Consider the following 25,641-nt stretch of genomic DNA (forward strand, 5'->3'; position numbering starts at 1 on the left):
TCCACATGAGCAGGGGGGGGGGGGGGCGTAAATTACTCATCACGCCTGGGTTCGATTTGGACTCGGGAGATGGCGTTATGTTGCCGATTTCGCGAACAGATATGCAATTACACGACTATATAATTCTGGCGACACATGCGGTGATGGCAATCTGCAAGTGACGTATTTCTTAATGAATGCTGATACATCTTCCTTCGAAGATTTATCGATTAAAGGAGCATCTTCAATCCAAATTAAACGATGAAAATTTTGTGATCCCCTGCTTTGATATTCTCTGCGCCAAAAGTAATGAGTGACCTTGCCAATCGGATTGTCGGGCGAACAAATGAAATCTATAAATCGAGCAGTTGAAGCGGGATCAGAAGCAATGAGTTCGTCCGGGGACATTTTAGCCACCGATGGGCCGTTTACTTCACAAAGATATTCTATTAAATCTGTCCATAGCTACTCACTTGGACTGAACGTGAGGAACCGTGTAGCTGGTCCATAATGGTGTATCGTACAGTTCAAATCATTTCTCGGTTTTCGCAAATACTGTGCTGTATTACGTAATCTGGAAAATATAGTGTTCAAGTTCGTTTGTAGCTGATCTTTAGAGAGTTGTTCTAGAATACCAGCAGCTGTATTTTTCACGTGGATTTACGACGTTCATTTTGTGAGAAATTCAAGCGTTCAATTGCCGCATATTGGTGCCGTGTAATAAATGAATAATATATTGTATATTCATTCGAAATTGCGAATGCTTGGACTTCAGTTTGGACTTAATGAATTCATGATTAGTTAAACGAACCAATCTTTCTGCATGCTGTCCGTTAATCCCATAAGGATATTAATCTGGGAAACATTTCACATCTAATTGTTCAGCACGATGGCCCGACGAAATGTCATGAACTTTAAGCATTTGATAGAGTGCGGTAGCAGATTCATAAACCCTTTTGTCATACATTGAATAAATCGCAAACTGATCATAGTATGAATCAGATTGTGACATTTCCGACGATAATGCGCGTTTGTCGTTTTCATCGATATTAACTGTTTCACCTTCAACATCCACGATAGATTCGTTGTTATTATCATTGGCAACAATTTCTTCTTGAAATTCTGTATGTGGTAATTTGGCACTCAACAATAAATCGTGCGATTATCTAACAATTTCTGAGTATAGAGGATTATTAGCTATCAACCATATTAAGGCATTGCATACTTTTTTCAAGTCAACTAACTTTTCCCAAACTATTTTAGATTTTGTTGTAACGCCTCGCACCAACATGTATAATTCATGATTTTGTTTTAAAGGTTCAGTCGAAGGACAGATTTTGTTTTAGATTTTCTTCTACCGGCAAAGGAAGGTGAAATGTTCTTCCCCTTACTTTTGAAAACCTTTATTTATATGGCATATTTTTACGCATTACTGTATCCATTCTCACAATCATTTGAAACGGTTTAGCTCTTTGAATGAGAATGCGTTCGTAATCGTTCAACACTGCTATTTCTGGAACTGAACGTACATCAAGGTTATTTAGAATACATTTTGGTGGAATGGAATCGTGGCGAATTTTATCGTGACAATATCGGCAAATAAAATACATGTCACCAACTTTGTATCCAATATGATTTAACAATGTTTGCATTACATTTCCCTTATATGTTTTCTTAGAAATATCAAGCTTATGAACATCTCTTTGAAAACAGAGTTTCTCGCAGGAAACGCACGGGATGCGTGGTGTGTCCATAGACTGCTTTGTGAAAGCACTAAATGCTAAATAATATCGTGATGTAATCTCTTCTTCGTTCAAGCTTATTTCAGTATTATTTTTGTGTAACGCCTCAGCTTCTTTTCGAGCGTCCAGTGTTACTTGTCCAAGTGTTTCAAGGACACTATCATTTAATGCTTAGTCTAAATTATGTAGGTCTTTATAAATGCTCACTATGTTGTATATTATTGTCTTCAAATTTCGTAAATCCGGAAAGTGAGGTGCCAAAATCACAATGGCTAAAAAATTGGACTTACATAGTTTAGGGTTTATGTAACAACCATGAGAATGACCAGTTTTTTCAGCATGCACTTTATTAGAACAACTACTGATATGGTTGTTCAACTTATGTACCTTTTTTAATGAGCATTCTAACAATCGTTTGAAGAAATCCTGTAAATTATTCAGAATTTCAACATCTTTTTTTTACAAAGATAACTACAATGCCATGCTTTTGGCGTCTTCTTCGATTGCAATACAGGCAGAACGTTTATAGCTTTCTCTTCTAAATTCAGTATGATTGATTCAGAACCGGTGAAAGTATGGTACGAACTTTCCGCAAAATATGATTCTGAAGAAGATGTATGTTCGGATCGTCCACACAAAGCATTAATCCTGTCATCAACTTCTAAATATTTTGTTGCGCGCGTTAAGGAAATTTCCACTTTTTGTTTACAATCTGTCTACAGTTTCCTTATTTCCAGAATGTACATTTGCCTAATATGAAAACACCATTTTGTTATACGCTCAGCTTCCAATCTACTTGCTTCTCCGGACGGCATGCTAATAATTTTTTAAAGTTATCTAATATAAGTTTCTTTGTTATTTTTGGTTGCTATATTGTTATTTGTTACAGCAATATAACGATACTTTTTGTATTACTTTCAGAGCTGCACGACGTTTCGCTACTTTATTATAATGATCTTCCTTGCGTATTTCACCATGATATACTTTCCGGTTTTTGGAGATAACTTCTTTATGTAGCTGATAATATTTTTTTGTTTTCCGCATTTCACTTCTTTATTTGCGTCATAATGCACTTTTGCCTTTTTGATTATACCTTCTTTATTTAGCTGATAATAATTTTTTCGCTTTCCGTATTTCACTTCTTTATTTGCGTCATAATGCACTTTTGCCGTTTTGATTATAACTTCTTTATATGCGTTATAGTGCACTTTTGCCTTTTTGATTATACCTTCTCTATTTAGCTCATAGTAATTTTTTCTCTTTCCGCATTTTACTTCTTTGTTTGCGTCATACTGCACTTTTTCCTTTTTTATTATACCTTCTTTGTGGGCGTTATACTATTCATAATTAGAATTTTTTGCAAACTATCGGCGAGACAAAAACGTAGGGTTATGCGCGAAGTGCGAAGCAACTTACGCGTGCGATACCGTTCTGCATTTCACACCGTTCGTAGAGTAGGGGATAATTCTTCTACCGTGCAAGATGCTGCTGGCACATCTGCAGGTTGTAGTTCGTCCGCTCCTGTTAATTTAATCCCCGATAGATTCAGTGATAGGCGCGATATAAATGTAGAAGACGCCGGTCCTTCTACTTCCACGTCACGCGTTTCTAATCTCCGCGATACCGTTTTATTGTCCTGTTTCGTAGACAACAATTTGACACACGTTCAAGGAGATAATATATTATCTCTCCTTCGAACACATTCCTGTTTCTCCCAGTTGCCTCAGGATGTTAGAACACTTGTATCTACGCCACGTAATCCTGCTGCCACATTCGTCGTGCCACCAGGAGAATACATTCATTTTGATCTACAGGGTGTCCCACTAAGGAGTGGACAGCGCGATATCTCTTAAAGTATTGTCGATAAAAATATAAAAAAAATAGGGAATTGCATGGTTCGAGGGGGCCCATTTATTAGCGCGAACGAATTTTGTTTTCGATTATTATTTTAAAAGATACGATGGTCAAGTTCGGTTTTTCAAATGGAACTATTTTTTTTAAAGACCTGAGTTGATAGTGCGTTCCAAGACAAATTCAATAAGCTTTAATGTATACACTTTATTTCCACTGGTTTTTAAGATATTGCGCTTGCAAATTTACTGATTTTCACTGCAAGAAACCCCTCTGAAATGGCAAAAACCGGGGGCGGTCTTACTGACGCCACGGGTGGCACTGCCTGTTGAAATGGATACTTACCTGCCAAAGGTCTACGCCAGAAATGGCAGGCCCAAAGGCTGGACAATTCTTTTTCGTCGGAAATGCTACTTAGGTAGGTACATCTGCGGTATCGAGAAGCGCATCGTTACTTTTATTTCGCACTTGCTTCTACGCTCGGATGGCCGGTTGGATTGGTTCTGATACAATCTGCTCCCTATGGTTGAAATTTAGTCTAGCAACTTTCACTCCTCCTAACCTAACCAATCCAACTTGCATCCCTCCCAAAAGAACCGGCCATCCGAGCGTAGAAGCAAGTGCGAAATAAAAGTAACGATGCGCTTCTCGATACCGCAGATGTACCTACCTAAGTAGCATTTCTGACGGAAAAGAATTGTCCAGCCTTTGGGCCTGCCATTTCTGGCGTAGACCTTTGGCAGGTAAGTATCCATTTCAACAGGCAGTGCCACCCGTGGCGTCAGTAAGACCGCCCCCGGTTTTTGCCATTTCAGAGGGGTTTCTTGCAGTGAAAATCAGTAAATTTGCAAGCGCAATATCTTAAAAACCAGTGGAAATAAAGTGTATACATTAAAGCTTATTGAATTTGTCTTGGAACGCACTATCAACTCAGGTCTTCAAAAAAAATAGTTCCATTTGAAAAACCGAACTTGACCATCGTATCTTTTAAAATAATAATCGAAAACAAAATTCGTTCGCGCTAATAAATGGGCCCCCTCGAACCATGCAATTCCCTATTTTTTTATATTTTTATCGACAATACTTTAAGAGATATCGCGCTGTCCACTCCTTAGTGGGACACCCTGTAGAAGCAGAAATTATTAAAAGTCTCCCTAACACTTTGTCGGTATCATTTGTTAGACAGTTAGAATTAGATTTTCATACCGATGGATGTAGTTTGGACAAATCAAGTTTCATATCTGGCCCGTTCAATGTAGGATTTCAAATATTCCTCAGATAAAGCCGATAGTGGTAGGCATCTATAAAGGTCCCCAAAAACCACACGACCCCAATATTTTCTTTGAGAAATTTATTGCAGACGTCAGGGCGATCGTGTCCAACGGAGGCATAAATTTTCATTCCATTAAGTTGCCCGTACGACTGAGATGTTTCATAGCCGATGCCCCAGCTCGAGCATATGTATTAAATCATCGTGGGCATATGTCTTTCCATCCCTGTTCCAAATGTACGGTTTCTGGTACCCTGAACGGTAGGCATTACGCTTTCAATGGGATACATCATTCTCCTCGAACCGATGAGGATTACATTAGGCAGTTAGAAACATCACAAGAAACATCACAGAAACATCACAAGCTAGGTACAAGCCCATTGTCATTGCTACAGATAGGAATGGTTTCGCAAGTTCCATTCGAGTACATGCATCTTGTATGTTTGGGCGTAGTAAGAAAACTGTTGTCTGCGTGGGTACATGGAGAATATTCCCCTTTCTCAAAATTGCGCCGCCGACACATTTCTATACTGTCTACGAGACTGAAGAGTCTTAACAGATATTGCCCCTCAGACTTTGCCAGACGTCCCAGAGCTATTGAACTATGCTCTAAATATAAAGCGACCGAATTTCGTCAGTTCCTTCTGTATACAGGGCCAGTTATACTGAATGGTGTACTGGAGGAAACTGTATACAAGCATTTCTTATTCTTACATGCAGCCATACGGGTTTTAGTTTCAGAATCTCCATCGAGCCAACACTTGAGATTCGCAGAGTCAGCTCTGGAGAAATTTGTTCTTCGTAACGAAGAACTTTATGGCCCAACTTTTAATAGTTATAACGTCCATGGTCTTCTTCACCTAACCAACGATGTCAGATGTCTTGGTATTTTAGATTCATGTTCTGCTTTTCCATATGAAAACAACATGTCCATTTTTAAAAAGTATCTGCGAAAGCCAAGTCTTCCTCTCCAACAATTTCCAATAGGATGAGGGAGATACAATTTCATGGCACAAACATTCATTATAATGTTGATTTTTCTATTCACGTATCTAGACCACTTAGTAACGACCCCAATTGTTCTCAGTACCACAAGATAGAGTTCAATAACATATCTCTGGGCATCAATGTACGCGATAATTGTTGCATCTCAGTCGACGGCTCGATCTGCTTAATTTTCAATATTAGCATGAACTCCGATAACTCCTATCATTTAGGTATTAAAAAATTTCTAGAGGTCGATGATTTTTATGATGTCGGCATAAAGTCTTCCGTTCTTGGTGTATATAAATGCGCCAGATTGAGCCCTGAAATTCTAAACATCTCCCCCAATCAGGTTCGCGCTAAATGTTATAGAATTCCTTTTTACGGTAGTACGCCCATTGGCAATAACGGCGACCCCATCCCCTTAGAAACCCGTAGTTATGTCGTTGCCGTTATTACACACAGCGAGAAGTCGTAGTATTCAAATTCTTCAATATTTATTTTCGTTAGAAGTATCTCGTTGTCAGTCCCTCTCCCTTGTGTAAGCCTCTCGCGTCAGGTGGTCACCATGGTGGTTTTAGTGGGTGCAAGCCCCACATAATCTTACCCCTCCCACGGGGGTGAGATATTCGTTAGGGATTTCCACCATGTAAAAAAAAAAAAAAAAAAAAAATCGTTTTCCCTATTCAGTTTCGTCTCCTGTTTTTGGTAAGTTACGACTATTTTCTGGTGAGTGACGTGCTATAATATTTACATTTTCTTCTTTTGTACTGCTCTTCACAAGTAAAACCATACTTACACGTATCCTTGTTAATCTCTGGTGATGAGTTATTTTATCGTTTGGTTCGAATGTTTCTGCATGGGTCATTTTCACGTTTTCTACTGTTGTAGCCTTTGTTGAGTTACACTCCACTTATTGAGTAGCACGTTATACAGGTTCGTCTTGAATAGGTGGTGCATAAAATATTGCATGTAAAATGTAAAAAACAGCTAACACGCCTTTGTTAAGTATTGTAACATGTACTTTTTTTACTTACAGACCGACATGAGCCAAAGAGAGAAACGTGTGGTTACCAAACCCACACGTTACCAAACAACATCTACGGAGGAGGAAACTCCGAAACGGCGAAGGACGTCGACCGCGCCGAGACCAACCATCAACCAGGACATCCAGGATTTGTCGATTATCATGCAGGAAGACGGTCCAACAACGTCAAACGGTGTTCCTACTGTTAACTCGGATAATATGTTTCAGGATACGTATGCCGCCAATGTTCCTGTCTTCGAAGCATTCGCAGATCCAGGGACAACGTCGTCTGCACGCGCCACTGTGATCCACAGTGAACCGTTGCGGCACAATACAGCGTCAACCCAACCTCCTGATAATGGGTAAATTTACATGTTTCTTTTTTTTTTTGCTATAAAAATATTACTGTAAGGACATTTTCTTATAAATGTTAATGTTCGCAGGAGCATGGAAGATCTCACGGAGCGCAATCGGATCGAGGCGGAGCTAATGTAAGTATCGCGTGTATCGTGTTTATTAATACGTTACGTCTCCATCCGTTCTGTTTGCAGAAGAATGAATACTCTCTTGCTGAGTATTCAGAAATCTGTCCAGGCCACCCATAATACCGGTCAACCGATGAAACCAGCAGTCCTCCCTTTGTCCTCAGTGCAGGAGGTGGACTGTTTTGAGGACATCGATGACGACACTTATTCCAAAGTTGTAAGTGAAAACGAAATTATTCTTTTATTTACTTTTATATATAATATATACTTACATCAATCTTTACTCGCTTTGTTTAGGTAAAGTATTTCGAATACGTGGGCGGGTTCGATTTGAAGGGAGCGGTCAAGTGCTGCTTCAAGGAAGCACTGCCGGACGACTTAACGGCGTCGTTCACTTGGTTTGGCCGCGAAGGACTCAGATCCTTATATGACACCCGCATCGCGAGGGCGATTTTTGGTACGAAACAATAAGCATTTTTCATCTTTTTACGTAGAATTATTGTTACTATTACTGTATGTTCCATTGATGCTAACGTACTTTGCATACATTTCTTTTTCAGACGGTGTGGCTCAGAATCCCAAGTTCCAGAAGCCAACCCGATCGGACTTCCAATTGCGGATGCAAGTAGAACTGAAGGCGGCAAAGGAGAGGATACGCTGTAGGAAGCGTGGTCCGCGCACGAAGCCAGCATCGCCATCCCAGGAACCTCGAGTGCCCCGCAGTTTCTGGACCGACCAGCAGCCCGACGAAGCTGATGACAACCTCTGAAGGTCCGTTTTCACGTGCCCATTAAAAGTAGAGATGTGTCTCCTTTTACAGTGGCGAAGAGACCAAACGGTACTTTTCAGTGCCCATTTTAATTTATTACAACGGGAACTATCTCTCGACGTTCACAATGAACAACAATCGGCACTTTTCAGCGCCCGTTTAATAAAATACTCATTGATCGGTACTTTCCCAGTATCATTTCAATTTTAAGCTAATATTGTATTTGTTTTCAGAGTTAACACAAGCGAAGAAGAAGTGGTGATTCTACGCAAAAAAATAAGTCAAATATATAGAATAAAAGTTTCTGATATTGCCCTTCGTTCCAGACAAAATTGACTTATGTTTGCATCTAGAATCACCACTTCTAAATGTAAATATTGAAAGTTTCTCTTCCGATTTATATGTGCCACTTATATTATTCTGTAATTGTAATCACTGTATGTTCTTAAAGACAAAATATATACTTTTACAAATAAATAGAAAACTTATTTAATAACTGTAGAATCTGCTCGCAGGTTATGTGAGCAGAATCCACTGCTCCATTTCTCCTGTCTATCAATTCTCCACGCGTAATAGAAAGGGAGGGAATAGGGATACACCTACAGCAATAACGATACATTTGTGTTGGTGCGTAGGTCCATGTGACGTCACGCGTAGGGAATTCTTTGGCAATTGTGGCCTTCAGATGGCGCTGTTGGATGTGTCAGGCGGGCAGCAGGACCTGCCGTCGATCTACCGTCGATTTGCCGGCAGACCCTGACAAGCAGACCCTGCCGGCAGAACCGTAGCTGGATGCGGACGTAGGCTGCACCGCAGCTGCCGGCAGATCCTGCGCTCTCCTGGCAGACCCTGCTGTCAATCTGCCGGCAGACTGCAGGCAGATGGCTATCAGGGTAGGTACTCAGGTATGTCTTTTCAAGGAAGGGGTGACTTTTCCACCTTAATTTCGCGTCAGCGTAATCAACCGAAGAAATTTTAAACACCTTCGTCGATCAAAGAAGAAATGCCCGCTTTGCCAGGAGCCGCGGTTTATGGTACCACTATGTCACGATGTCGGTAGTGGTCAAAAGATACACGGTGGTTTGAAGTGGCTAGGTATATGTACCACCGACAACAAAGCCATAAACAGATTAACGAAGGGCAGGGCGGAAAACTGCGACATTATTTTAAACAGGCCTTGCTGCGTCGACTTCCCTTCGAATTGGAGGCGCTCGAATATAAAAAGAAAAGGACGCGCGACATATCGGGTGCAAGCGAAGATGGACCACAGCAATGTCATTATGGGTGCGTTCCACTTTTTACGCCCAAATCGCCCGCAACGCTCGTTATTTCCATTACATATTGCAACCATGCGGGTGCTTTGGACGTAAATGGAACGCACCCTATACTAGAACCATTCGGACCTGCATTCCTTTCAGACGCGAGGTTTCCACCTCTTTATAGTGATATCTCCTCCGCGAGGTCAATCTTGTCTTGAACCCAATACGTCGCGCGTCCTACTATTTTGATATTCTAGCGCTCGTTTATACTCGAGCGATAAGGGATCTATCTCTAATTCGAAGGGACGCCGAAGCACGCGGGGGCCACGCGCAGTCAGAGGATTACCCCTTTTGTTCCCGTGTTCCTTTGCAAGACATGTTGCCACCTTTGCACAGCAGGATGGTCGTAAAATCGATATCAACACAAATATGACGTGATAAGGACTTCGGCCTCTTTTTGGATTAAACGGTCGTCATCTTGTTACACGAATTGGCGCCGCTGCTGGCCACTTCACTGTACGACCTCGCAAATGTTCTCTTTGCATATGTATACCTATCACTTGCATATGTGGAGGGTTCGGTGGGGTACAGTATAAAAAAAATTACTAATGATTGTAGACTAGGGAGTAACGACGAGCAGTCGGTCTAAACGGCCGACTGCTCGTCGTTACTCACTAGATCGAACTACAAATCACGCCTCTCGCTACGAAGTCCTGCGGTTGAGGGCTGCGCCTCGCGCTCCCGAAATCGATAAGGGAATCGCCTCGTCGGCACCTGTCGATCGCTGCTTATTAAGGAAATATAGGAGCCCCGGCTGTCAATGGTCACGTTGTGCTGACAACGATAACTTCCCCGGTTCGGCGACCGGAGTAACACGCGCGGGGCGACTCCGCTGAATCGCCGATTCGAAGGAACGCGACGCGAGGATAGCAAGCACGGGATGAGCCGGAAGGGCCCATATAACATAACAGCAATTACTTTTCCTTCCATTTGAATTTTATTCAAAATTTAAGCAATTTCAGGCAACTTCATTTTGCCATGGTACGCTCCCCTCTGGTGATATAAAATATCGGGCAAATTCGTTTCGAATTTCCTTGTAGCCTCCAGGTGGTCTCCTGGCTATATTTTGAAGGTTCAGGAAGTCTGTGCCTTGTGTACTCTCTCGCCAACTACCTGGCATAATGTCGCCCCGATTTGAGTTTTCAAAGTCAAATGTGCCTGGCGGTGTGTACAGTTGCCTTGATTCTGTATTTCGTCTCAAGAAATTGTGAAGGTGTACGCACGCCAGCACTATACTCTCAACTTTCGTGGGTTCCCATTGTATTGGTTTCCGAAAATCTCTGAACACCGTAGCTAGCAAACCAAACACATTTTCTACCACTCGCCTAGCTCTGCTTAATCTATAATTAAAAATTCTTCCAATCGAACCGCTTTCGTGCGAACCAGGGAATGGTTTCATTAAATGGTGGCTTAACGCAAACGCATCGTCCGCTACTAGAACAAAGGGGCTACGAATTGTTCCTCCTAACAGTGATCTCGGCTGTGGAATATTTAGCTCGCCTTTTATTAATTTATCATAAAATTTGGTGTTATGGAAGACTCCACCATCGGAAATTCTGCCTTGTGATCCCACATCAGCATAGATAATGCGGTATTCTGCATCTACGATGGCCATAAACACAATGCTGAATGTCCCCTTGTAATTGAAATATATACTCCCACTATTTCGTGGAGCTTCAATTTGGATGTGCTTCCCGTCGATTGCACCAATACAATGGGGGAAATTCCATTTGCTATTGTAGCCTTCCGCTATCTCCAACCATGCCTCTTCTAATCCTGGTATCTGCAAAAATTCAAGATACAATATATATACACGTGTATGTACAGGAGCATATGTATATCTGTGTGTGAATATAGGTGTGTTTTACGCAAATGGTTAATCCATAGTAAATATTTCATTATGTGTCTCAAATTTCAGGACGATGCGGAGGTGCCTCCGAGTACTTCAAGTAGTGATGGAGCGTCGACATCATCCACAACAGTAGCGGCTGCTGTTGCGGATGAAACTAATCCTTATGTGGAGCAAACCAACGGCTCGAACGTCTCAAGGAAACGACCTAGGACCGATTCCAGAGTGGACGAGGCATATTCTTTTATGAAAAGTGTGGAGGACACGATGAAGGAGAGGGACGATTATGCGGCGTATGGTGAAGTGGTCGGAAGGAGGATGCGAAGTGCCAAACGAAATAGTCGCGATACGGCAATTTTAAAGAACAAAATAGATAATTTGCTGTTTCAGTTTGAGATAGGAGGAATTGAAGCAACGAACGAAACACCATCCAAATACCCGTTACCCGCAAGCACATCGAATGTAACCCCCACACATTGCCCGGAAACTGAACCATATATACTAACAAATTATGTTCGATTTGAAGAACAACGCTAAAAAAAGTGTACATAGAATAAAATGTGGCAGACAAAAGTGAAATGGTTTCGAGGGGTAAGTATTTCCTATGCGGACGCGTAGAGGAGATATGAAGGTCAACTTTGTTATTTTACATGGAATCATATGATTTTAATACATTATTCGTTTCAGCTCGGAATTCTCTATAAAAAAAGTATTAAACTATGTATAGTACAGAGCTTTTCGATATATATAGTTTAATACTTTTTTATAGAGAATGCCGAGCTGCAACGAATAATGTATTAAAAAGCATATGATCCCATGTAAAATAACAAAATTGGCCTGCATATGTCCTCTACGCGTCCACATAGGAAATACTTACCCCCTGAAACCATTTCTCTTTTGTCTGACACATTTTTACCCTATGTACACTTTTCTTTAATTCTGTTAAATATTTGCGAAATAGTTCAGTTTCTGGACAGTGGGTCTGGGATACATTTGATGTGCTTACGGGTAAACGGGCATTCGGATCGTGCTTCTGCTTCCCCTACTTTGTGTATGTTGTATGAGTGTGTTATGTGAATGTATTGTATAATTGTGTTGTGTAATATTAAGTAATTTTAAGGAACATTAAGTGAATTATTAACATTATATTAAAAACATTTTATATATAAATAATGCTGTGTATTTTACTTACCCGACAGTATTGTCGAAGAACTTCGATGATCGCCTCTCACACTTCCGGCACAATGGATGATATTACTTGTTTCGATATTTTGAATAGATACATTAAACTGGCATAAGAATCACCTGTAGCCAAGTATCTAAGCGTGACAGCTAATCGTATATTGGGCGGAATTGCAAGACGACAATTTGTGTCTTTCTTTGCAATTTTTGGAAAAACTAAAGTCAGGAGCTCTTCAAAATCAGATTTTGTCATTCGCACAAAATTAATAAAACTACCTCCGTCGTTTAATAGAAACTGTGACATTAAATCGTCACCGTAATATTTGTTGGATTATTGGTAACACAAAAATGAATTTGGTTACGTATGAGAACCGCTGACAAAAGCAATAAACCAGAGGCCAGCGGGCCCATGGGTCTGTTAGGGAATCCTTATTCTAACTGCAAGGGTAAGAGACAGAACGCAGGCCTGTCCCTTTTCAAGTGGACAACGGACTTTTCGAATTGCCTTTGCGTTTTCTCTTCACTTCGAGTCTTGCCTTCAGCACGATACGACGTCCTTCCGAGCTGAGTAAAATAAACTAGAGTTTATAAAGAATATACTGTTTTACAGTTTATTTCATAACCCATTTCCAATAATATTCTCCATTTCTCAAAAACGCCTTTTTCCACCAACGCCTTTTTCTTTTTCTTTTGGTGGATGCTATTACAATGAACGCGGCGCCAACACCCATAGCTATTGACGGATTCATGGCTACTAAATAGAGTTTGGAATGGACGCCGAAGGGTCTTGGTCATAACGTGGGGGACACAAGTTGCCGAGTCGCCGGACACAAGTCGCTGGATACCAGTCGCTCGATAAAAGTCGCTGGAGACAAGCCGATGCATCCCAGCGAGTCGCCAGGCGACCCGCTGAAGTCGCTGGCGACAAAGTTGCCGGCGATTATCGCCCAGTCTATACGAGCCTTTACGTACAGAGTGGCCCGGCCAGGTCTATGCTGGCACACAATGTGTAAGCGGCTTAATCTATCGCGGATCGCTCCGGTGTGAGCGGCGGCGCGGATCGCGATACACGTCGCGGCGCGTAGTTCGATCGATCGCAACGGTTCGACGAAGGGGGAGGGGATAGACGATTTGACCCTTCGGTGTCCTGGCGGGCCAACCCTGCCGCTGGACCCTGGTCGGAAAGTCTTTGATCCGGTTACCCGGTGGGTACAGCCCGTGGGTGAGTCGGAGACTATAAGGACGCTCTCGAGAACGGAGAAAATTCTGTTCAGGAGATCGATGGCGGATCTCGGTCTGCGTCCAGAGGATGGCTCACGCTGTCCTTCTGAGAACCGTGGAAGAGGAGTGTCCAAAAAGACGCAGTGACTCAGTCTGTCCTCGCACTGAAACTGGTGCTTACACGAGCGCTTGGTATTCCAATAACGGGTGTCGACACGAGAACGTGGAATGGTACAGAAGGTCGCTGGAAGAGGCGTACGATGCGTACTGTCGCTCTAGGCGGTCTCTCTCTGTCAAATATGCGTGTGCCCCCGGCCTATATGTTCTCGCCCGCGTAATTTCGGCAGCGAGAGAGTTACTAATTAGGCAACCCTCTCGTGTCAGGTCCTGGAAACCGCGGACGAGTGGTGGGGGGCAAGACCGTTGGCCCAGCGCGGTTCGAACGCGCCGAGGTCGGGCGCGCGGTGGGGGGCTAGATCGTCGTCCTACCGACGTAACTCGTTACAAACTGTAAAGAGAAAAAATGTGTGTCGTGACGAGCTTTACAAAACTATATTTTTTAAAATTCAGTTCAACAACATTTAATTTTCCAATCTTTCTTAGCGTTTGGACAATAATTTGTTGAATATTTTTCGAGCGCTCGTCTTCAAGCACAACGGATACCACTTTGAACAAACGATATGGTATGTTGTTGCGATGCTCGCTGATGTAAATATGTGTGATTGCGTGAAGTTAGCTATAAGACATAGAAATATCGACGTTAGATGTAGAGCGAAATTCAAAATCCTTTGTAAACGGAAAGATTTATTGTAGGCATGCGGGTTTGACACGAACAACACATCTGGAAGGTTTTAAGCGAGATTGGAACGGGGACGAGGAAGAGTTTATTGCCAGGACTCGTAAACACGTAGAGCGCGTTGTGCTTCTCGAGGGTTTTTCCATGCCAGTTTTTCGAACGTGCTCATACAATATTAGTAGCTGATACCTGAACTCAGAAGGCGTACGAGAACCTGGGATAGCATTCAGTAATTTTCGAAACTACAGTTAGGCCAAGCGAGGATAATAAATAGCTGAACTTTTCCTTCCACATCTGCGTGCCAAATTTCGACGAGCGGGCAGCTGCTCGTCTCGTAAAACGACTTAAAATTCTGTCCTCGCTTTCAATAATTTCCGATGTCCTGTTAGGGTTAAAACTCAGTTCGGGAAAGGCATAAAGTCATAAACTTTGCGCTGGCGACGTCGTCTTGACCCTGAGGGTTGCGCTTTCCTACCTGTTAGAAATGTATGTACTGTACGCAGCCCATGTAAACTATATGTAATCAGAAAGCGTGCCTCGACCACCAGCCAAGAGTTGAGGGAAGCGCGAAGGAAGGGCCAAGGACGGAGAGATGGTTGGAGGACAACCCACTGACGAAACTTAAGAGATGTCACCGCCTTGATTGGACGAAGGAATTCGAAGAGCGAGTCGGAGGAACATGCCGAAATTGGAGGAGTAGGGCATTCTGAGGTGACAAGCGAGGAGTTAATTTGTAAGAAGTGAGATCGAACTTGTCGATCAACGTCTAGCTACTTATTAAAAATTCAAACATTTATTTATTCAAAAGAGTTTCACTTTATTTCCATTTCATCGTGGAAATTCCCGCGCAACTCGTGAGCTGACTGCTTCAGCGCTCCACGGGCACGGACCCGCCGTCTATTTAGAAATCTCCACGGAACCGCGCAACAAAACTGGTGACAGCGGTGGGATTTTCAAAAGTAATTGAAAGACTATTTAGCCAATTAACTTTGCCGGCTCGCGAGTGCATCATTTGTGATAATAGAGACTAATAGTGCGATTGGACGCTTAATTTAAATTTAATTTATACATACATAGTGTGCACGAAAAGACGCAGAATTTGAAATAGACGTATTATATGAATACGATATTAATTCTAAACGGTGTGTTGAATTAAAAATTGTGTGAATAAGTACATCCTCTCTCTCACGGGTTTTTCACGGTTTCCCCGTGAGCAAAGGGCGAATGCCAGAGGTGGGTGGTTTTCGGTGGCCGTGTGGAAATTCCCTGGAACCACATGTACAATTCGATCGGAATTATCCGTTGAATTTCTCACACATCATCTCTCAACAACGGAACGGAGACGAGCTTTTTGGAGCATCGAATGGACAACGAGGAGCTACGTGGACAAACTACAAGCTGCGTCAACATGGAGCTGCAACGTTTTCACTCAACACCAAACGGGGCAAGCAGATTGGGTGAATTCGTCTGGAAGAAACGTGTGGGGCCTAAAAGACAAATAGACAACTTACGTAAAGCGCATTTTTATTGATTTACGTGTTTGCGACTAGATTTAACGTAGGGTCGATAGTTTAATTAGTTTGATCAAAGCGTAAGTTTACACTACCAAAATGCTGCGTATTCGGATCGCGATGAGGAGACGCTGGAGGCAAAAAGCAAATGCAGAGAGTATTCAGGACTTTGAAATTGAGGATTTATCGATAGAAATCCCTCGGGCACAGCCTCCTCCTTCTACATCTCATTTGGATAAGCTCAGCCTTTTACGCTCGAGTACTCCGGTGCCCGTTTTGCCCAGGTAAATTGAAGAACTGCCTTGTTCCAGTGCGGCCAATACCGTTAGCTTGCCAAGTATCAGTCAGGCGTCGGATTATATGCCATTAAAGATCGCGGCGGATTTGATTCCACGTTTTGATGGGACATCTTGTTCCCTTACGGCATTTATTAAGCAATGTCGGGATGTCGATTCCAGAGTTAAAACCAGCAGACCGCGCAAATCTTCTCACGGTAGCTAGATATAGAATCGAGGGTCATGCTAAATTACTAATAGAGAATCATAAAACCCCGAATACGCTAGATGAGCTGATTAAGTTGCTCAAAACAGTATTCGAACAAACCTTCGATGATCGCATCCAGGACGAATTGAAGGTGCTGTGTCAGGGACGGAGTGAAACCGTTAGGACTTATGGAGCGCGTGTTTCTGAAATTCTTTCTCGTGGTTTAGAGGCCGTTAGGGAAGAATTTAGTGCCGAACAGCTTACTGGCAACGTAGCTTCATTTGAACGGGCGGCTATTAGGAGCTTTATACGAGGTCTTCATAGCGAAGTTTTACGACTTTTTGTTTATAAGGAACGAACCGATAATTTAGAAACTGCCGTTAATCTTGCTAGTAGATTGGAGCGGGAAACAAACGAACATTCTACAGCACATTCATCGTCTCAACCTTTTATTTCCAGCGCCAAGGTTTTCTCAAATTTTGTTGGTGATATTAAATGCTTCGAATGTAATCAAACGGGCCATATTCGAAATAATTGCCCTCGTATTAACAGAACATTTACAAGACTACCAGCTCGCAATTCTATTAGGTGTAGCTATTGCAGAAAAACAGGTCATCTCGAGGCTCGGTGTTACAAAAAACAAAATGAAAATGTTTCTCAAACCCATAACCAGCATCCCTCAGTAACAAAGACCGATAATTTAAACTCCAAGGGGGCTTCTCAGAGTGTGATGCGAAGTGAACCCCTGATTGCACACGCTCTGCTTCAGGATCAATTTAAAGGAAGTTAGTCGGTTGCCTGTGTTTTCCTTGGTGCATAGTAATTTCCGTGACGGGGCTGCTGATGTCCTTATTAATACCGGTTCCCAGCTTAATCTGATAAAACAAAAGCTTGTGATTTCGGATACGGAGATAGATACAAGTGTTATTTATAATCTTAGCGGTATAGACTCAGGAAATATTCCCACCAAAGGAGAAACTTTTATACAAATTCACGGAGTTGATGTAGGGTTCCAGATTGTTGACGACAACTTCCCTATCACGGAGATGGGAATTATAGGAATGCCGTTTCTGGAAAAATTAGAAGCAAAATTAATATTCCGAAATACTATACCGAATAGCCTTCAGCTTGGAAATATAGAGTTTCCACTCCGAACGTCGTTTTCGTATAATTTACCTCCACGTGCAAAAAATTTTATTAGTATTCCAGTTAAAAATACGGAAATTAGGAAGTTTGATACAGAACCGGGTGTGTATGTGGGCGAAGTGTTGGTCACACAGGAGAGTGTATTCGCCACAGTTCTAACGATTAATACCACTCCTAATCCTGTTACCATTAATGTAGCTCCGATCAAGTTAGAAGTGTTTATAGAGGCTTTACCTGCATCCCGTTCAGCCCGAACAGGTGATCCCGATGTGGGTCAAGCAAGGGCCGATGCTCGTAGGTTAGTTGAATTATTTAAGAATCTTAATTTAAGTGACCTTAATGATGCCGAGCAAACTAGTATTTTAGAGATTATAAATGCATTCCCGTATCAATTTTATCTTCCCTCGGACGAATTAGGTTCAACCGATACAATTCGGCACAGCATAATTACCACGGATGAGATACCCATTAATACAAAGCAATATTGTTTTCCTCAAGTTCATAAGGAGGAAATTAAAAAGCAAATAAATTCATTATTGGAAAATAGAATAATTCAACCGTCTTCATCGCCGTATAACTCACCTGTTTGGATTGTTCCGAAAAAACCAGGTCCTGATGATGTACCTCGTTGGCGTGTTGTAATAGACTACCGTAAACTAAACGAAAAAACTGTTAATGATGCTTACCCCCTTCCTAACATCACTGACATAATAGACCAACTCGGTTCGGCTAAATATTTTAGTACTCTCGTTCTAGCCTCTAGATTCCACCACATACCTGTGGATTACAAATCCAAATTAAGGACTGCTTTTTCAACTACTCATGGGCATTATGAATTCAAAAGGATGCCATTTGGTCTCAAGAATGCCCCAGTAACGTTTCAGAGATGTATGGATTTGGTTCTATCTGGTTTACAGGGAGTTGAACTCTTTGTATATATGGATGATATAGTCATATATGCCGATTCCCTGGAAGAACATGCCCGGAAATTGAAAATTCTTTTAGCTAGATTACAAAACGCTGGTTTAACTTTGCAACCTGACAAGTGTCGTTTCCTTAGACAGGAACTTACATATCTGGGACAAATTATTTTTTTAAATGGTGTGAAACCTGATCCCGAGAAAATCAGAGTAGTTAAACAATTCCCCATTCCAAAAACTAAGAAGAACAAAGCAATTTTTAGGTTTAATAGGATATTACAGGCGATTTATTCCCAATATGGCCAAACTTGCTAAACCCTTGACACAACTTTTAAAGACAGCTGTTCCCTTTGTTTGGACTAAACAATCTCAACTTGCTTTCGAAAATTTGAGAGATATTATATGCTCAGAGCCCTTACTTCAGAACCCAGATGAACAGAAATTAGCCTCTCTGAGGCTCTGACGTGGACGCGGGAGTTCCTCACCGCGAGACGCTTCGTGCGATGATGCGCACTAATTGCAATGGGTTTTTTGATTGAAGAATGCAAAATTTATTGTTGCTTTATGTAACAAACACACCTTATACCGTAACGAATGATCAGATATTGAAATATACTTTTAACATCAATGATATAGAGATACTGCGTTTTGGGACCAGTTAACTCGCTAACGTTCCGACAGAGAAGAACGCAAGAAGAAGATTCACCTTCTGCCTTTTCGAAGAGGCTGGCAAGAACGGAAACCGCCTCGAGCGGTGCGCGCAGCGCTACCGCAGTGACGTGCGTCACATGTGTTGCAGACCCGCGAAATACGGAACAATGCCTTCCGCGAAATACGGAACACCAGATTTTAAAAAATCTTTTATTGTGTAACGAGTTGTAACGGTGAGACGTTGATCTTCCCCCACCGTTCGCGCCTGGCGCGGTCCAGCGCGGCCGCGAGATGGCTGCGCGCCGAGCGGCGCTCTCGCTCGCGAAGTTAGCGTGGCGCCGCATATAAGCTAGTCCGGCGGGCCCGCCAGGCAGAATCTACCACAAGTGTTACAGGCGAACGGTCAGAGCTCTCCCAGCTATCTCTTGTGTACTACAAGGTGTATCACTGCGTCTTTTTGGATTCCCCCACCTCCACGGCCCCTAGAGGAACGCGAGTTCGTCGACCTCTAAACGCTAGTCGATATCCGCCGTCAATCTTAGGGACAGGCTTTGCCTGCCCCGGAGGACATCCTATAGTCTCCGTATCTCCCGCGGGTTTTACCCACTGGGCGATCGGATTCAAGACTTCCCGGTCAGGGCCATTGGTGGAGACCACAGTCAGTCGCCCTCCACCCACCACATAATGGAACGGGTTCGACGGTGGGGCGCCCACTACGATGGCGGTGTTACGAGCCGGGGCTGCGGCAACGCGAGAGGCCGGCGAGAATGGTATTTCCCAAGGAATATGGTTAACGAATTTGTTAATAAGGTGCGCGGACGAACCTGATGCGAAATCAGGGAGCCTCTAGGAATGGAGTCAAGCGCGGACGAACCTGATTTGAAATCAGGGAGCCGCAGGAGGGTGAAACGTCGTGAACGAACCCGATGCGAAATCGGGGTGTCACTAGGATGATGTTCACAGACGAACTCGACGCGAAGTCGAGGAGCTGTTAGGAGGTTGGATTATTCACAGACGAACCTGGTGCGAAACCAGGGAGCTGTAGGATATGGACGAACCTGATGCGAAATCAGGGAGCCGTAGGAGGGTTAAGCGTGGACGAACCCGATGCGAAATCGGGGAGCCACTAGGTTGGTAAAATTCCTTGTTCTGGATTGGTTGCAAACTAACCTGATGCTAGATCAGGGAGTCGCGGGAAATGTTATTAATGCCTCGTAACTCTTAATTTATATTCGATACAACTCGAGCGGTAAAGTTGTATCAGTGGGTGAGCGCTACTAAGTTTATAAGGATCGCTGGGTAAAAGATGGGTTTTAACGAATCAACTCGATTTAGAAGTGAACACCATTCGTGTATTCAAGATTATAGTACAAATGTGAATGTCGCGGTTAAATAGTGTAATAAATGTGTGTAAATTACCACTAATTTGCTCGGTGTTGACGCACTGGCAATGCGGGGCGTACGAGCGGCTATTACAAAGTGCCCAATAGAATGTAAACCGAACTCGCGGATTCTATGGGGTCAACTATGATTCCGACGGAGACTTTAGCTCGATCTTACTGAATTCAACCGACTCGGTACGAGCGTGACACAACGTTACTCTACGCGTAACTGTACTGCTTTTAACCGCAGAGGGTAGAAACCAAAGGGTTTATATAGTCCCAAAAATGAGTGGGGATGCATTTGAAATTTCCATATAAGGAAATTCTTCGGGGTCGTCGTCGTGTCACTCCCGTTCCCATGGTCGTGATCCAGATGGTCGAGATCATGACCCCCCTTAGTGGTATGTGATAAGCAAAAGGATTTTAGGGCGTTTTCCCTTCGCAGACGCGAGCTCGAAAAGTGGTTGAGACCGGCGTATGGGAAAAAATCCACATACGTAACAGCGGAAAGGGAGCGGAGGACTTCCTCGATCAGCTGGACGACCTACGGGATAGCTACGAGATTACCCTGGAACAAATGCTGCACTGTCTCCCCGGGATATTAAAAGCCTCGGCCCTGCAGTGGTTCAGGAACGAAAAAGCCGATATTCCCACTTGGGACGTGTTCTTAGAATTATTCCGGCAAACCTATCTGCCAAGGCGTCGGTTGCACGAGCTGGAAATGGCCATCCACCAGCGGCGTCAACGCCCGGGCGAGAAAGCCCGCGATTTCGCTACCGCCCTCCGAACGCTCATGCGCCGCCATGGACAGATGTCCGCAGCAAGCCAACTCGATTGATTGTACTCCAACCTACTTACGGAGTACCGCCACTACATCCGCCGGGCCGACTTCAACTCGCTCGCCGAACTCCTCGACCCTCCGCACCACAAAACCTCGCATAGGTTGGCAACCGGTACAGCCGGGACGAGTGCTCTTGGAACTGCGGCCAGCGCGGCCACTTCCGCCGAAACTGCCGCAGTCCAAGGCGACAATTCTGCAGCCGCTGCGGGACAGAAGGCCGACTCAGTAAGGATTGCACGTGCACCCCGGCCTCGGGAAACGACGACGGGACCGGCGGACGAGGCCATGACCGGACCGCACCACTCCGGCGGCCTCAGCAACACTAGAGGGCGACACCCGCCCCTTCATCCCGGTTCAAATCCACGGTCGGTGGTTCCAGGCATTAGTGGATACGGGAGCCTCACTCACCTACATCAATCAGACGGTGGTCGGCTGGTGCCGGGAACACGGTGACCAGGGTACCCCCACGGAGAGACAGGTACAGGTCGCCAACGGCGCCACAGCACCCCTGGAATAAGACATCGAACTGACCATGTCCGTCAGTAGCGGTACCCTCACCCTCACGTGCGGGGTCCTCCCTAACCTCACGCAAGATGTGCTCCTGGGGATGGACGCACTTCGAGCCCTCGGGATAACCATATGGGTGCAGGGCCAGAAGTGGGTCCCTCCGGCCGCAGCCGCCGTCGTCGAACAAAACCCCGGCCTCTACGGGTGCACCACGGAGCAGTATCAATGACTCGAGGCATTCCTCAGCAACGAGCTCCGACATTTCGACCGGCTGCCCGGGTTCACGCACATGGCCAAGCACCGCCTACGGCTGAAAATGGGGGCCGAGCCAGTAAAGCACCGATACACGCCTCGTAACCCCGTGATGCAGGCAATAATCGTCGAGGAAGTTACCCGAATGCTCGCCGAAGGGATCGTCGAGCCATCCTCTAGCCCATGGAGCTCGCCGGTAGTCATCGTTAAGAAGAAGAACGGGAAGAAGAGATTTTGTATCGACTTCCACCGGGTCAATGAGGCAACCGAAAAAGACGCATGCCCACTGCCCCAGATCCAGGCCACACTGGAAAAATTGCGAGGCGCCCGGTACATCTCCACGCTGGACCTGGCCAACGAGTACTGGCAAGTACCCCTGGACCTCGAAAGCCGTCCCATCACTGCTTTCACCGTCCCGGGGCGAGGCCTGTTCCAGTTCCGAGTGATGCCGTTCGGGTTGCACTCCGCCCCGGCTACCTTCCAACGCCTTCTGGACCAAGTCATTGGTCCCCAACTGGAACCACGAGCATTTGCGTACCTCGACGACATCATCGTACTGGGGACAACCTTCGAAGAACACCTCGACAATTCGAAGGAGGTCCTTCAGCACCTACGGGCAGCGGGACTAAAACTCAACAAGGAAAAATGCCAATTCTGCCGCACCGCGCTGCAATACCTCGGGCACACAATCACTAGCGAAGACGTAGCGAACGACCCCGAAAAAGTACAGGCCATCGCTCGGATACCCCCTCCAACTACAGTCAAGGAACTGCAATGGTTCCTGGGGATGGTATCTTGGTACCGGCGATACATCCCCAGGTTTGACGACCTGGCCGCCCCACTGACCCGACTATTACAGAAAAAGCAAAAGTGGGACTGGGGCCCCGAGGTAGCCACAACTCTCGAATCTCTCCGCCAGCAACTATCGGTCGCCCCGATTCTGACATGTCCGGACTTTAACCAGCCGTTCATCCTACAGACGGACGCCAGTAACGAAGGCCTCGGGGCTGTACTCACCCAGGAAATAGACGGCGAAGAACGGGTAATTGCGTACGCGAGTCGGACGCTCAACATAGCCGAACGCAACTACTCCGTAGCAGAAAAGGAATGCCTCGCGGTGGTATGGGGCATTCACAAGATGCGACCATATCTGGAGTGATATCGGTTCACCGTCCTGACCGACCACTAATCCCTCAAGTGGTTACGGTCGATGGACAACCCCTCCGGCCGCTTGGCCCGCTGGGGCCTAGAACTCCAGCAGTATGACTTCGACATCCAGTACCGCCGAGGGACAACCAACGTCGTCGCAGATGCCCTCTCCCGGCAACCTGAAGAAGGACCGTCCCACTCTCGGGAGGAAGTGGATAGCTAGGAGGCGCACCGCTACCCCGATTACCGAGTTACGGGGGGCGTCTCTATAGACACATCTCGGACACACACGGCCGCCGGTCCGAATCCGAATGGAAAATGTGCGCCCCCCCAGCCACTTCGGGAAGCGGTACTCCAGGAAACACATAACGCTCCCACCGCGGGGCATCTGGTAATCAGCAAGGCTCTGTTGTATACACAAGGTAATAAACACCCGTTCAGCCAATTTACCCGTCTTGTTCACTCGGCCACTCTACCCACCGTCCAACAGAACATGAAACACACTTATTACACGTCCTATGCAAAAAGCAGTTATGAACAAACATTATGTATAAAACTGTGTTGTATGTTTAATTGGACTAGTGAAAATGCGCAGGCTGGATGCGCGTGATTATTATATGGTCGGCTCCTCGAAATGACAGAAAATATAACCTATGTTTATGCTATATGACAACAAATGTTTACTGGCTATTTCTTTATTTTACGCTACATTTGTGAACTTCAGTAACGGATTTCATGAGCGGATTTTCTGTCCTCGAAGTGACAGAAAATATAACCTAATTGCTATACTCGATTTCCTAAAGATACTGTTGCGGCGTAATAATAATGTTTTGGAAGGATGATAAAAAGTTCACAAATGTAGCGTAAAAGAACGAAATAGCCACTAAACATTTATTGTCATATAGCATATACATAGGTTATAGTTTCTGTCACTTCGAGGAGCCCACCATATAATAATCACGCGCATCCAGCCTGCGCATTTTCAGTATTCCGGCCAACGTCATGGAAGGGGTACCTCCTCCACCCTGCATTTGCGATAGTTGCAACGATATTCCTGAGCCCAGTGTACTTATGTACACCCTGGTTAGATCTGTAAAATAAATAAATTTAATAAAAATTACTTTTTGTGTTTATACCACTTGAATGTAAAAACTAATACTTACACTTCCTGAAGAATCCATTATTATTGTTTCCTATTTCTCATAAATATTTTCTTGGGATGGCACTAACCCCTTTCGATTCCAGTTAGTTGTGATAGAACCTGTGATAAAAAGTTAAAACGACTTGTAATCTGAATGTAGTAAAAATGTAAATGTATGTATGTTATTTACTTATCTTTATGCTTGCGGAGAAGACAGCCTTCCTTTCCTCGCTTCATACAACATGATTTTCAATGTTGATATTGGTTGGTGGAAATATCTAGAACAAATTCATATATAAGAGAAACATTCATGATGATTTCCAATTAATCCAATTATTTGCATAACAAAAGTATAAGTGTCATACTTACGCTTTTATACGTGTCATTTCCACTTGATATGATAGAATAGCTGCAGGTATTTATTATTAGGAGAGTGTGAAGAGACCCACCACCACCCCCGTCATAGACGGTCCTCTTCACTTTCCGTATGTATCTTCTACATATGAACGAAAGTTTCCCAAGCCACGCACCGAGAATGCTTCCGATACAAAGAAAGTCAGAAACAAGGAGTCCTTTTGGCTTATTAGATGGAATTAATCGTTTATTGGCCGCCTTCAACTCAGCGGATGGAGGCCCAGTCCTCACAATTGAGTCGCCAACCGTAACACAGCGGTTGATCCACAGCGGATCGCACGGAGAAATCTCGAGCAGACTAGACTCTATCGAGAGTCAAGTAGAGACTGAAAATCAAGGCAGGCAGCACACCATACGCGAGCACTCGCGAGAGAGGACAAAATTTAAGCGGAACGGTAGCACACACATCACGCGACCGTGTCAAAACCAAAACAACCGCTCGTAAAGCCAACGCAATTTGCGAGCCGCTGTCGGGGCCGCCCCCCCCCCCCCCCTCCCGCGGATCAAGCGACCCGAGCTACTCGGTCCACCCGAATCACGGAAAACGGCGAAAGCAGGCGACCGGTCCCTTCATTGGCCCGCGCAGTTTAAAACTATATACATATATATACAAGGCTTAGATCTAGGGTAGAACATATATACAGCTTAACCTAATTGTGGTATACAAGTTCGGAAGACGTTCCGAACAACATACTTTCCTACTTATATTTTGGAACATTGCTTATTCAACAGCTCTTCATATGCGCTGGATGCACTGGCCGGTACATTAG

At 44.3% G+C, this 25,641-nt stretch overlaps 3 protein-coding genes and 1 long non-coding RNA gene across 5 annotated transcripts in view; 2 read left to right on the plus strand and 2 right to left on the minus strand.

Moving 5' to 3' along the window:
* LOC143369810 (uncharacterized) overlaps positions 1-17,968 on the minus strand; it is an 86,220-nt gene extending 68,252 nt beyond the window's left edge. The window contains exons 1-3 of one of the 2 annotated variants that reach the window (XR_013085494.1): positions 17,849-17,968; positions 16,081-17,538; positions 15,333-15,941 (exon numbers count right to left, since the gene is read on the minus strand). This is a non-coding gene — a long non-coding RNA (uncharacterized LOC143369810). Of the gene's footprint in view, positions 1-15,332; positions 17,539-17,848 lie in introns of those variants that run through there. The other variant, XR_013085493.1, reaches the window with a different exon arrangement.
* LOC143369931 (uncharacterized) lies at positions 5,040-5,980 on the plus strand. Its single transcript, XM_076814440.1, has one exon. It carries the CDS (start codon positions 5,055-5,057, stop codon positions 5,832-5,834), a length of 780 nt encoding a protein of 259 aa, XP_076670555.1. The 5' UTR covers positions 5,040-5,054; the 3' UTR covers positions 5,835-5,980.
* Positions 6,872-8,115, plus strand: LOC143370026 (uncharacterized). Its single transcript, XM_076814620.1, has 5 exons — positions 6,872-7,215; positions 7,297-7,344; positions 7,405-7,555; positions 7,636-7,795; positions 7,899-8,115. Exons 1-5 carry the CDS (start codon positions 6,872-6,874, stop codon positions 8,105-8,107), a joined length of 912 nt encoding a protein of 303 aa, XP_076670735.1. The 3' UTR covers positions 8,108-8,115.
* Positions 17,969-20,750: 2,782 nt separating the features above from the next.
* Positions 20,751-22,764, minus strand: LOC143369794 (uncharacterized). The gene is made up of 4 exons (XM_076814178.1): positions 22,309-22,764; positions 21,992-22,225; positions 21,817-21,916; positions 20,751-21,610 (listed from the first exon to the last, which is right to left on the minus strand). The coding sequence occupies exons 2-4, from the start codon at positions 22,175-22,177 to the stop codon at positions 21,438-21,440; spliced, it is 459 nt and encodes a 152-aa protein (XP_076670293.1). The 5' UTR covers positions 22,178-22,225; positions 22,309-22,764; the 3' UTR covers positions 20,751-21,437.
* Between the last annotated feature and the right edge of the window lie 2,877 nt (positions 22,765-25,641).

This window comes from Andrena cerasifolii, chromosome 6 (assembly GCF_050908995.1).
Source record: "Andrena cerasifolii isolate SP2316 chromosome 6, iyAndCera1_principal, whole genome shotgun sequence".
NCBI lineage: Eukaryota > Metazoa > Arthropoda > Insecta > Hymenoptera > Andrenidae > Andrena > Andrena cerasifolii.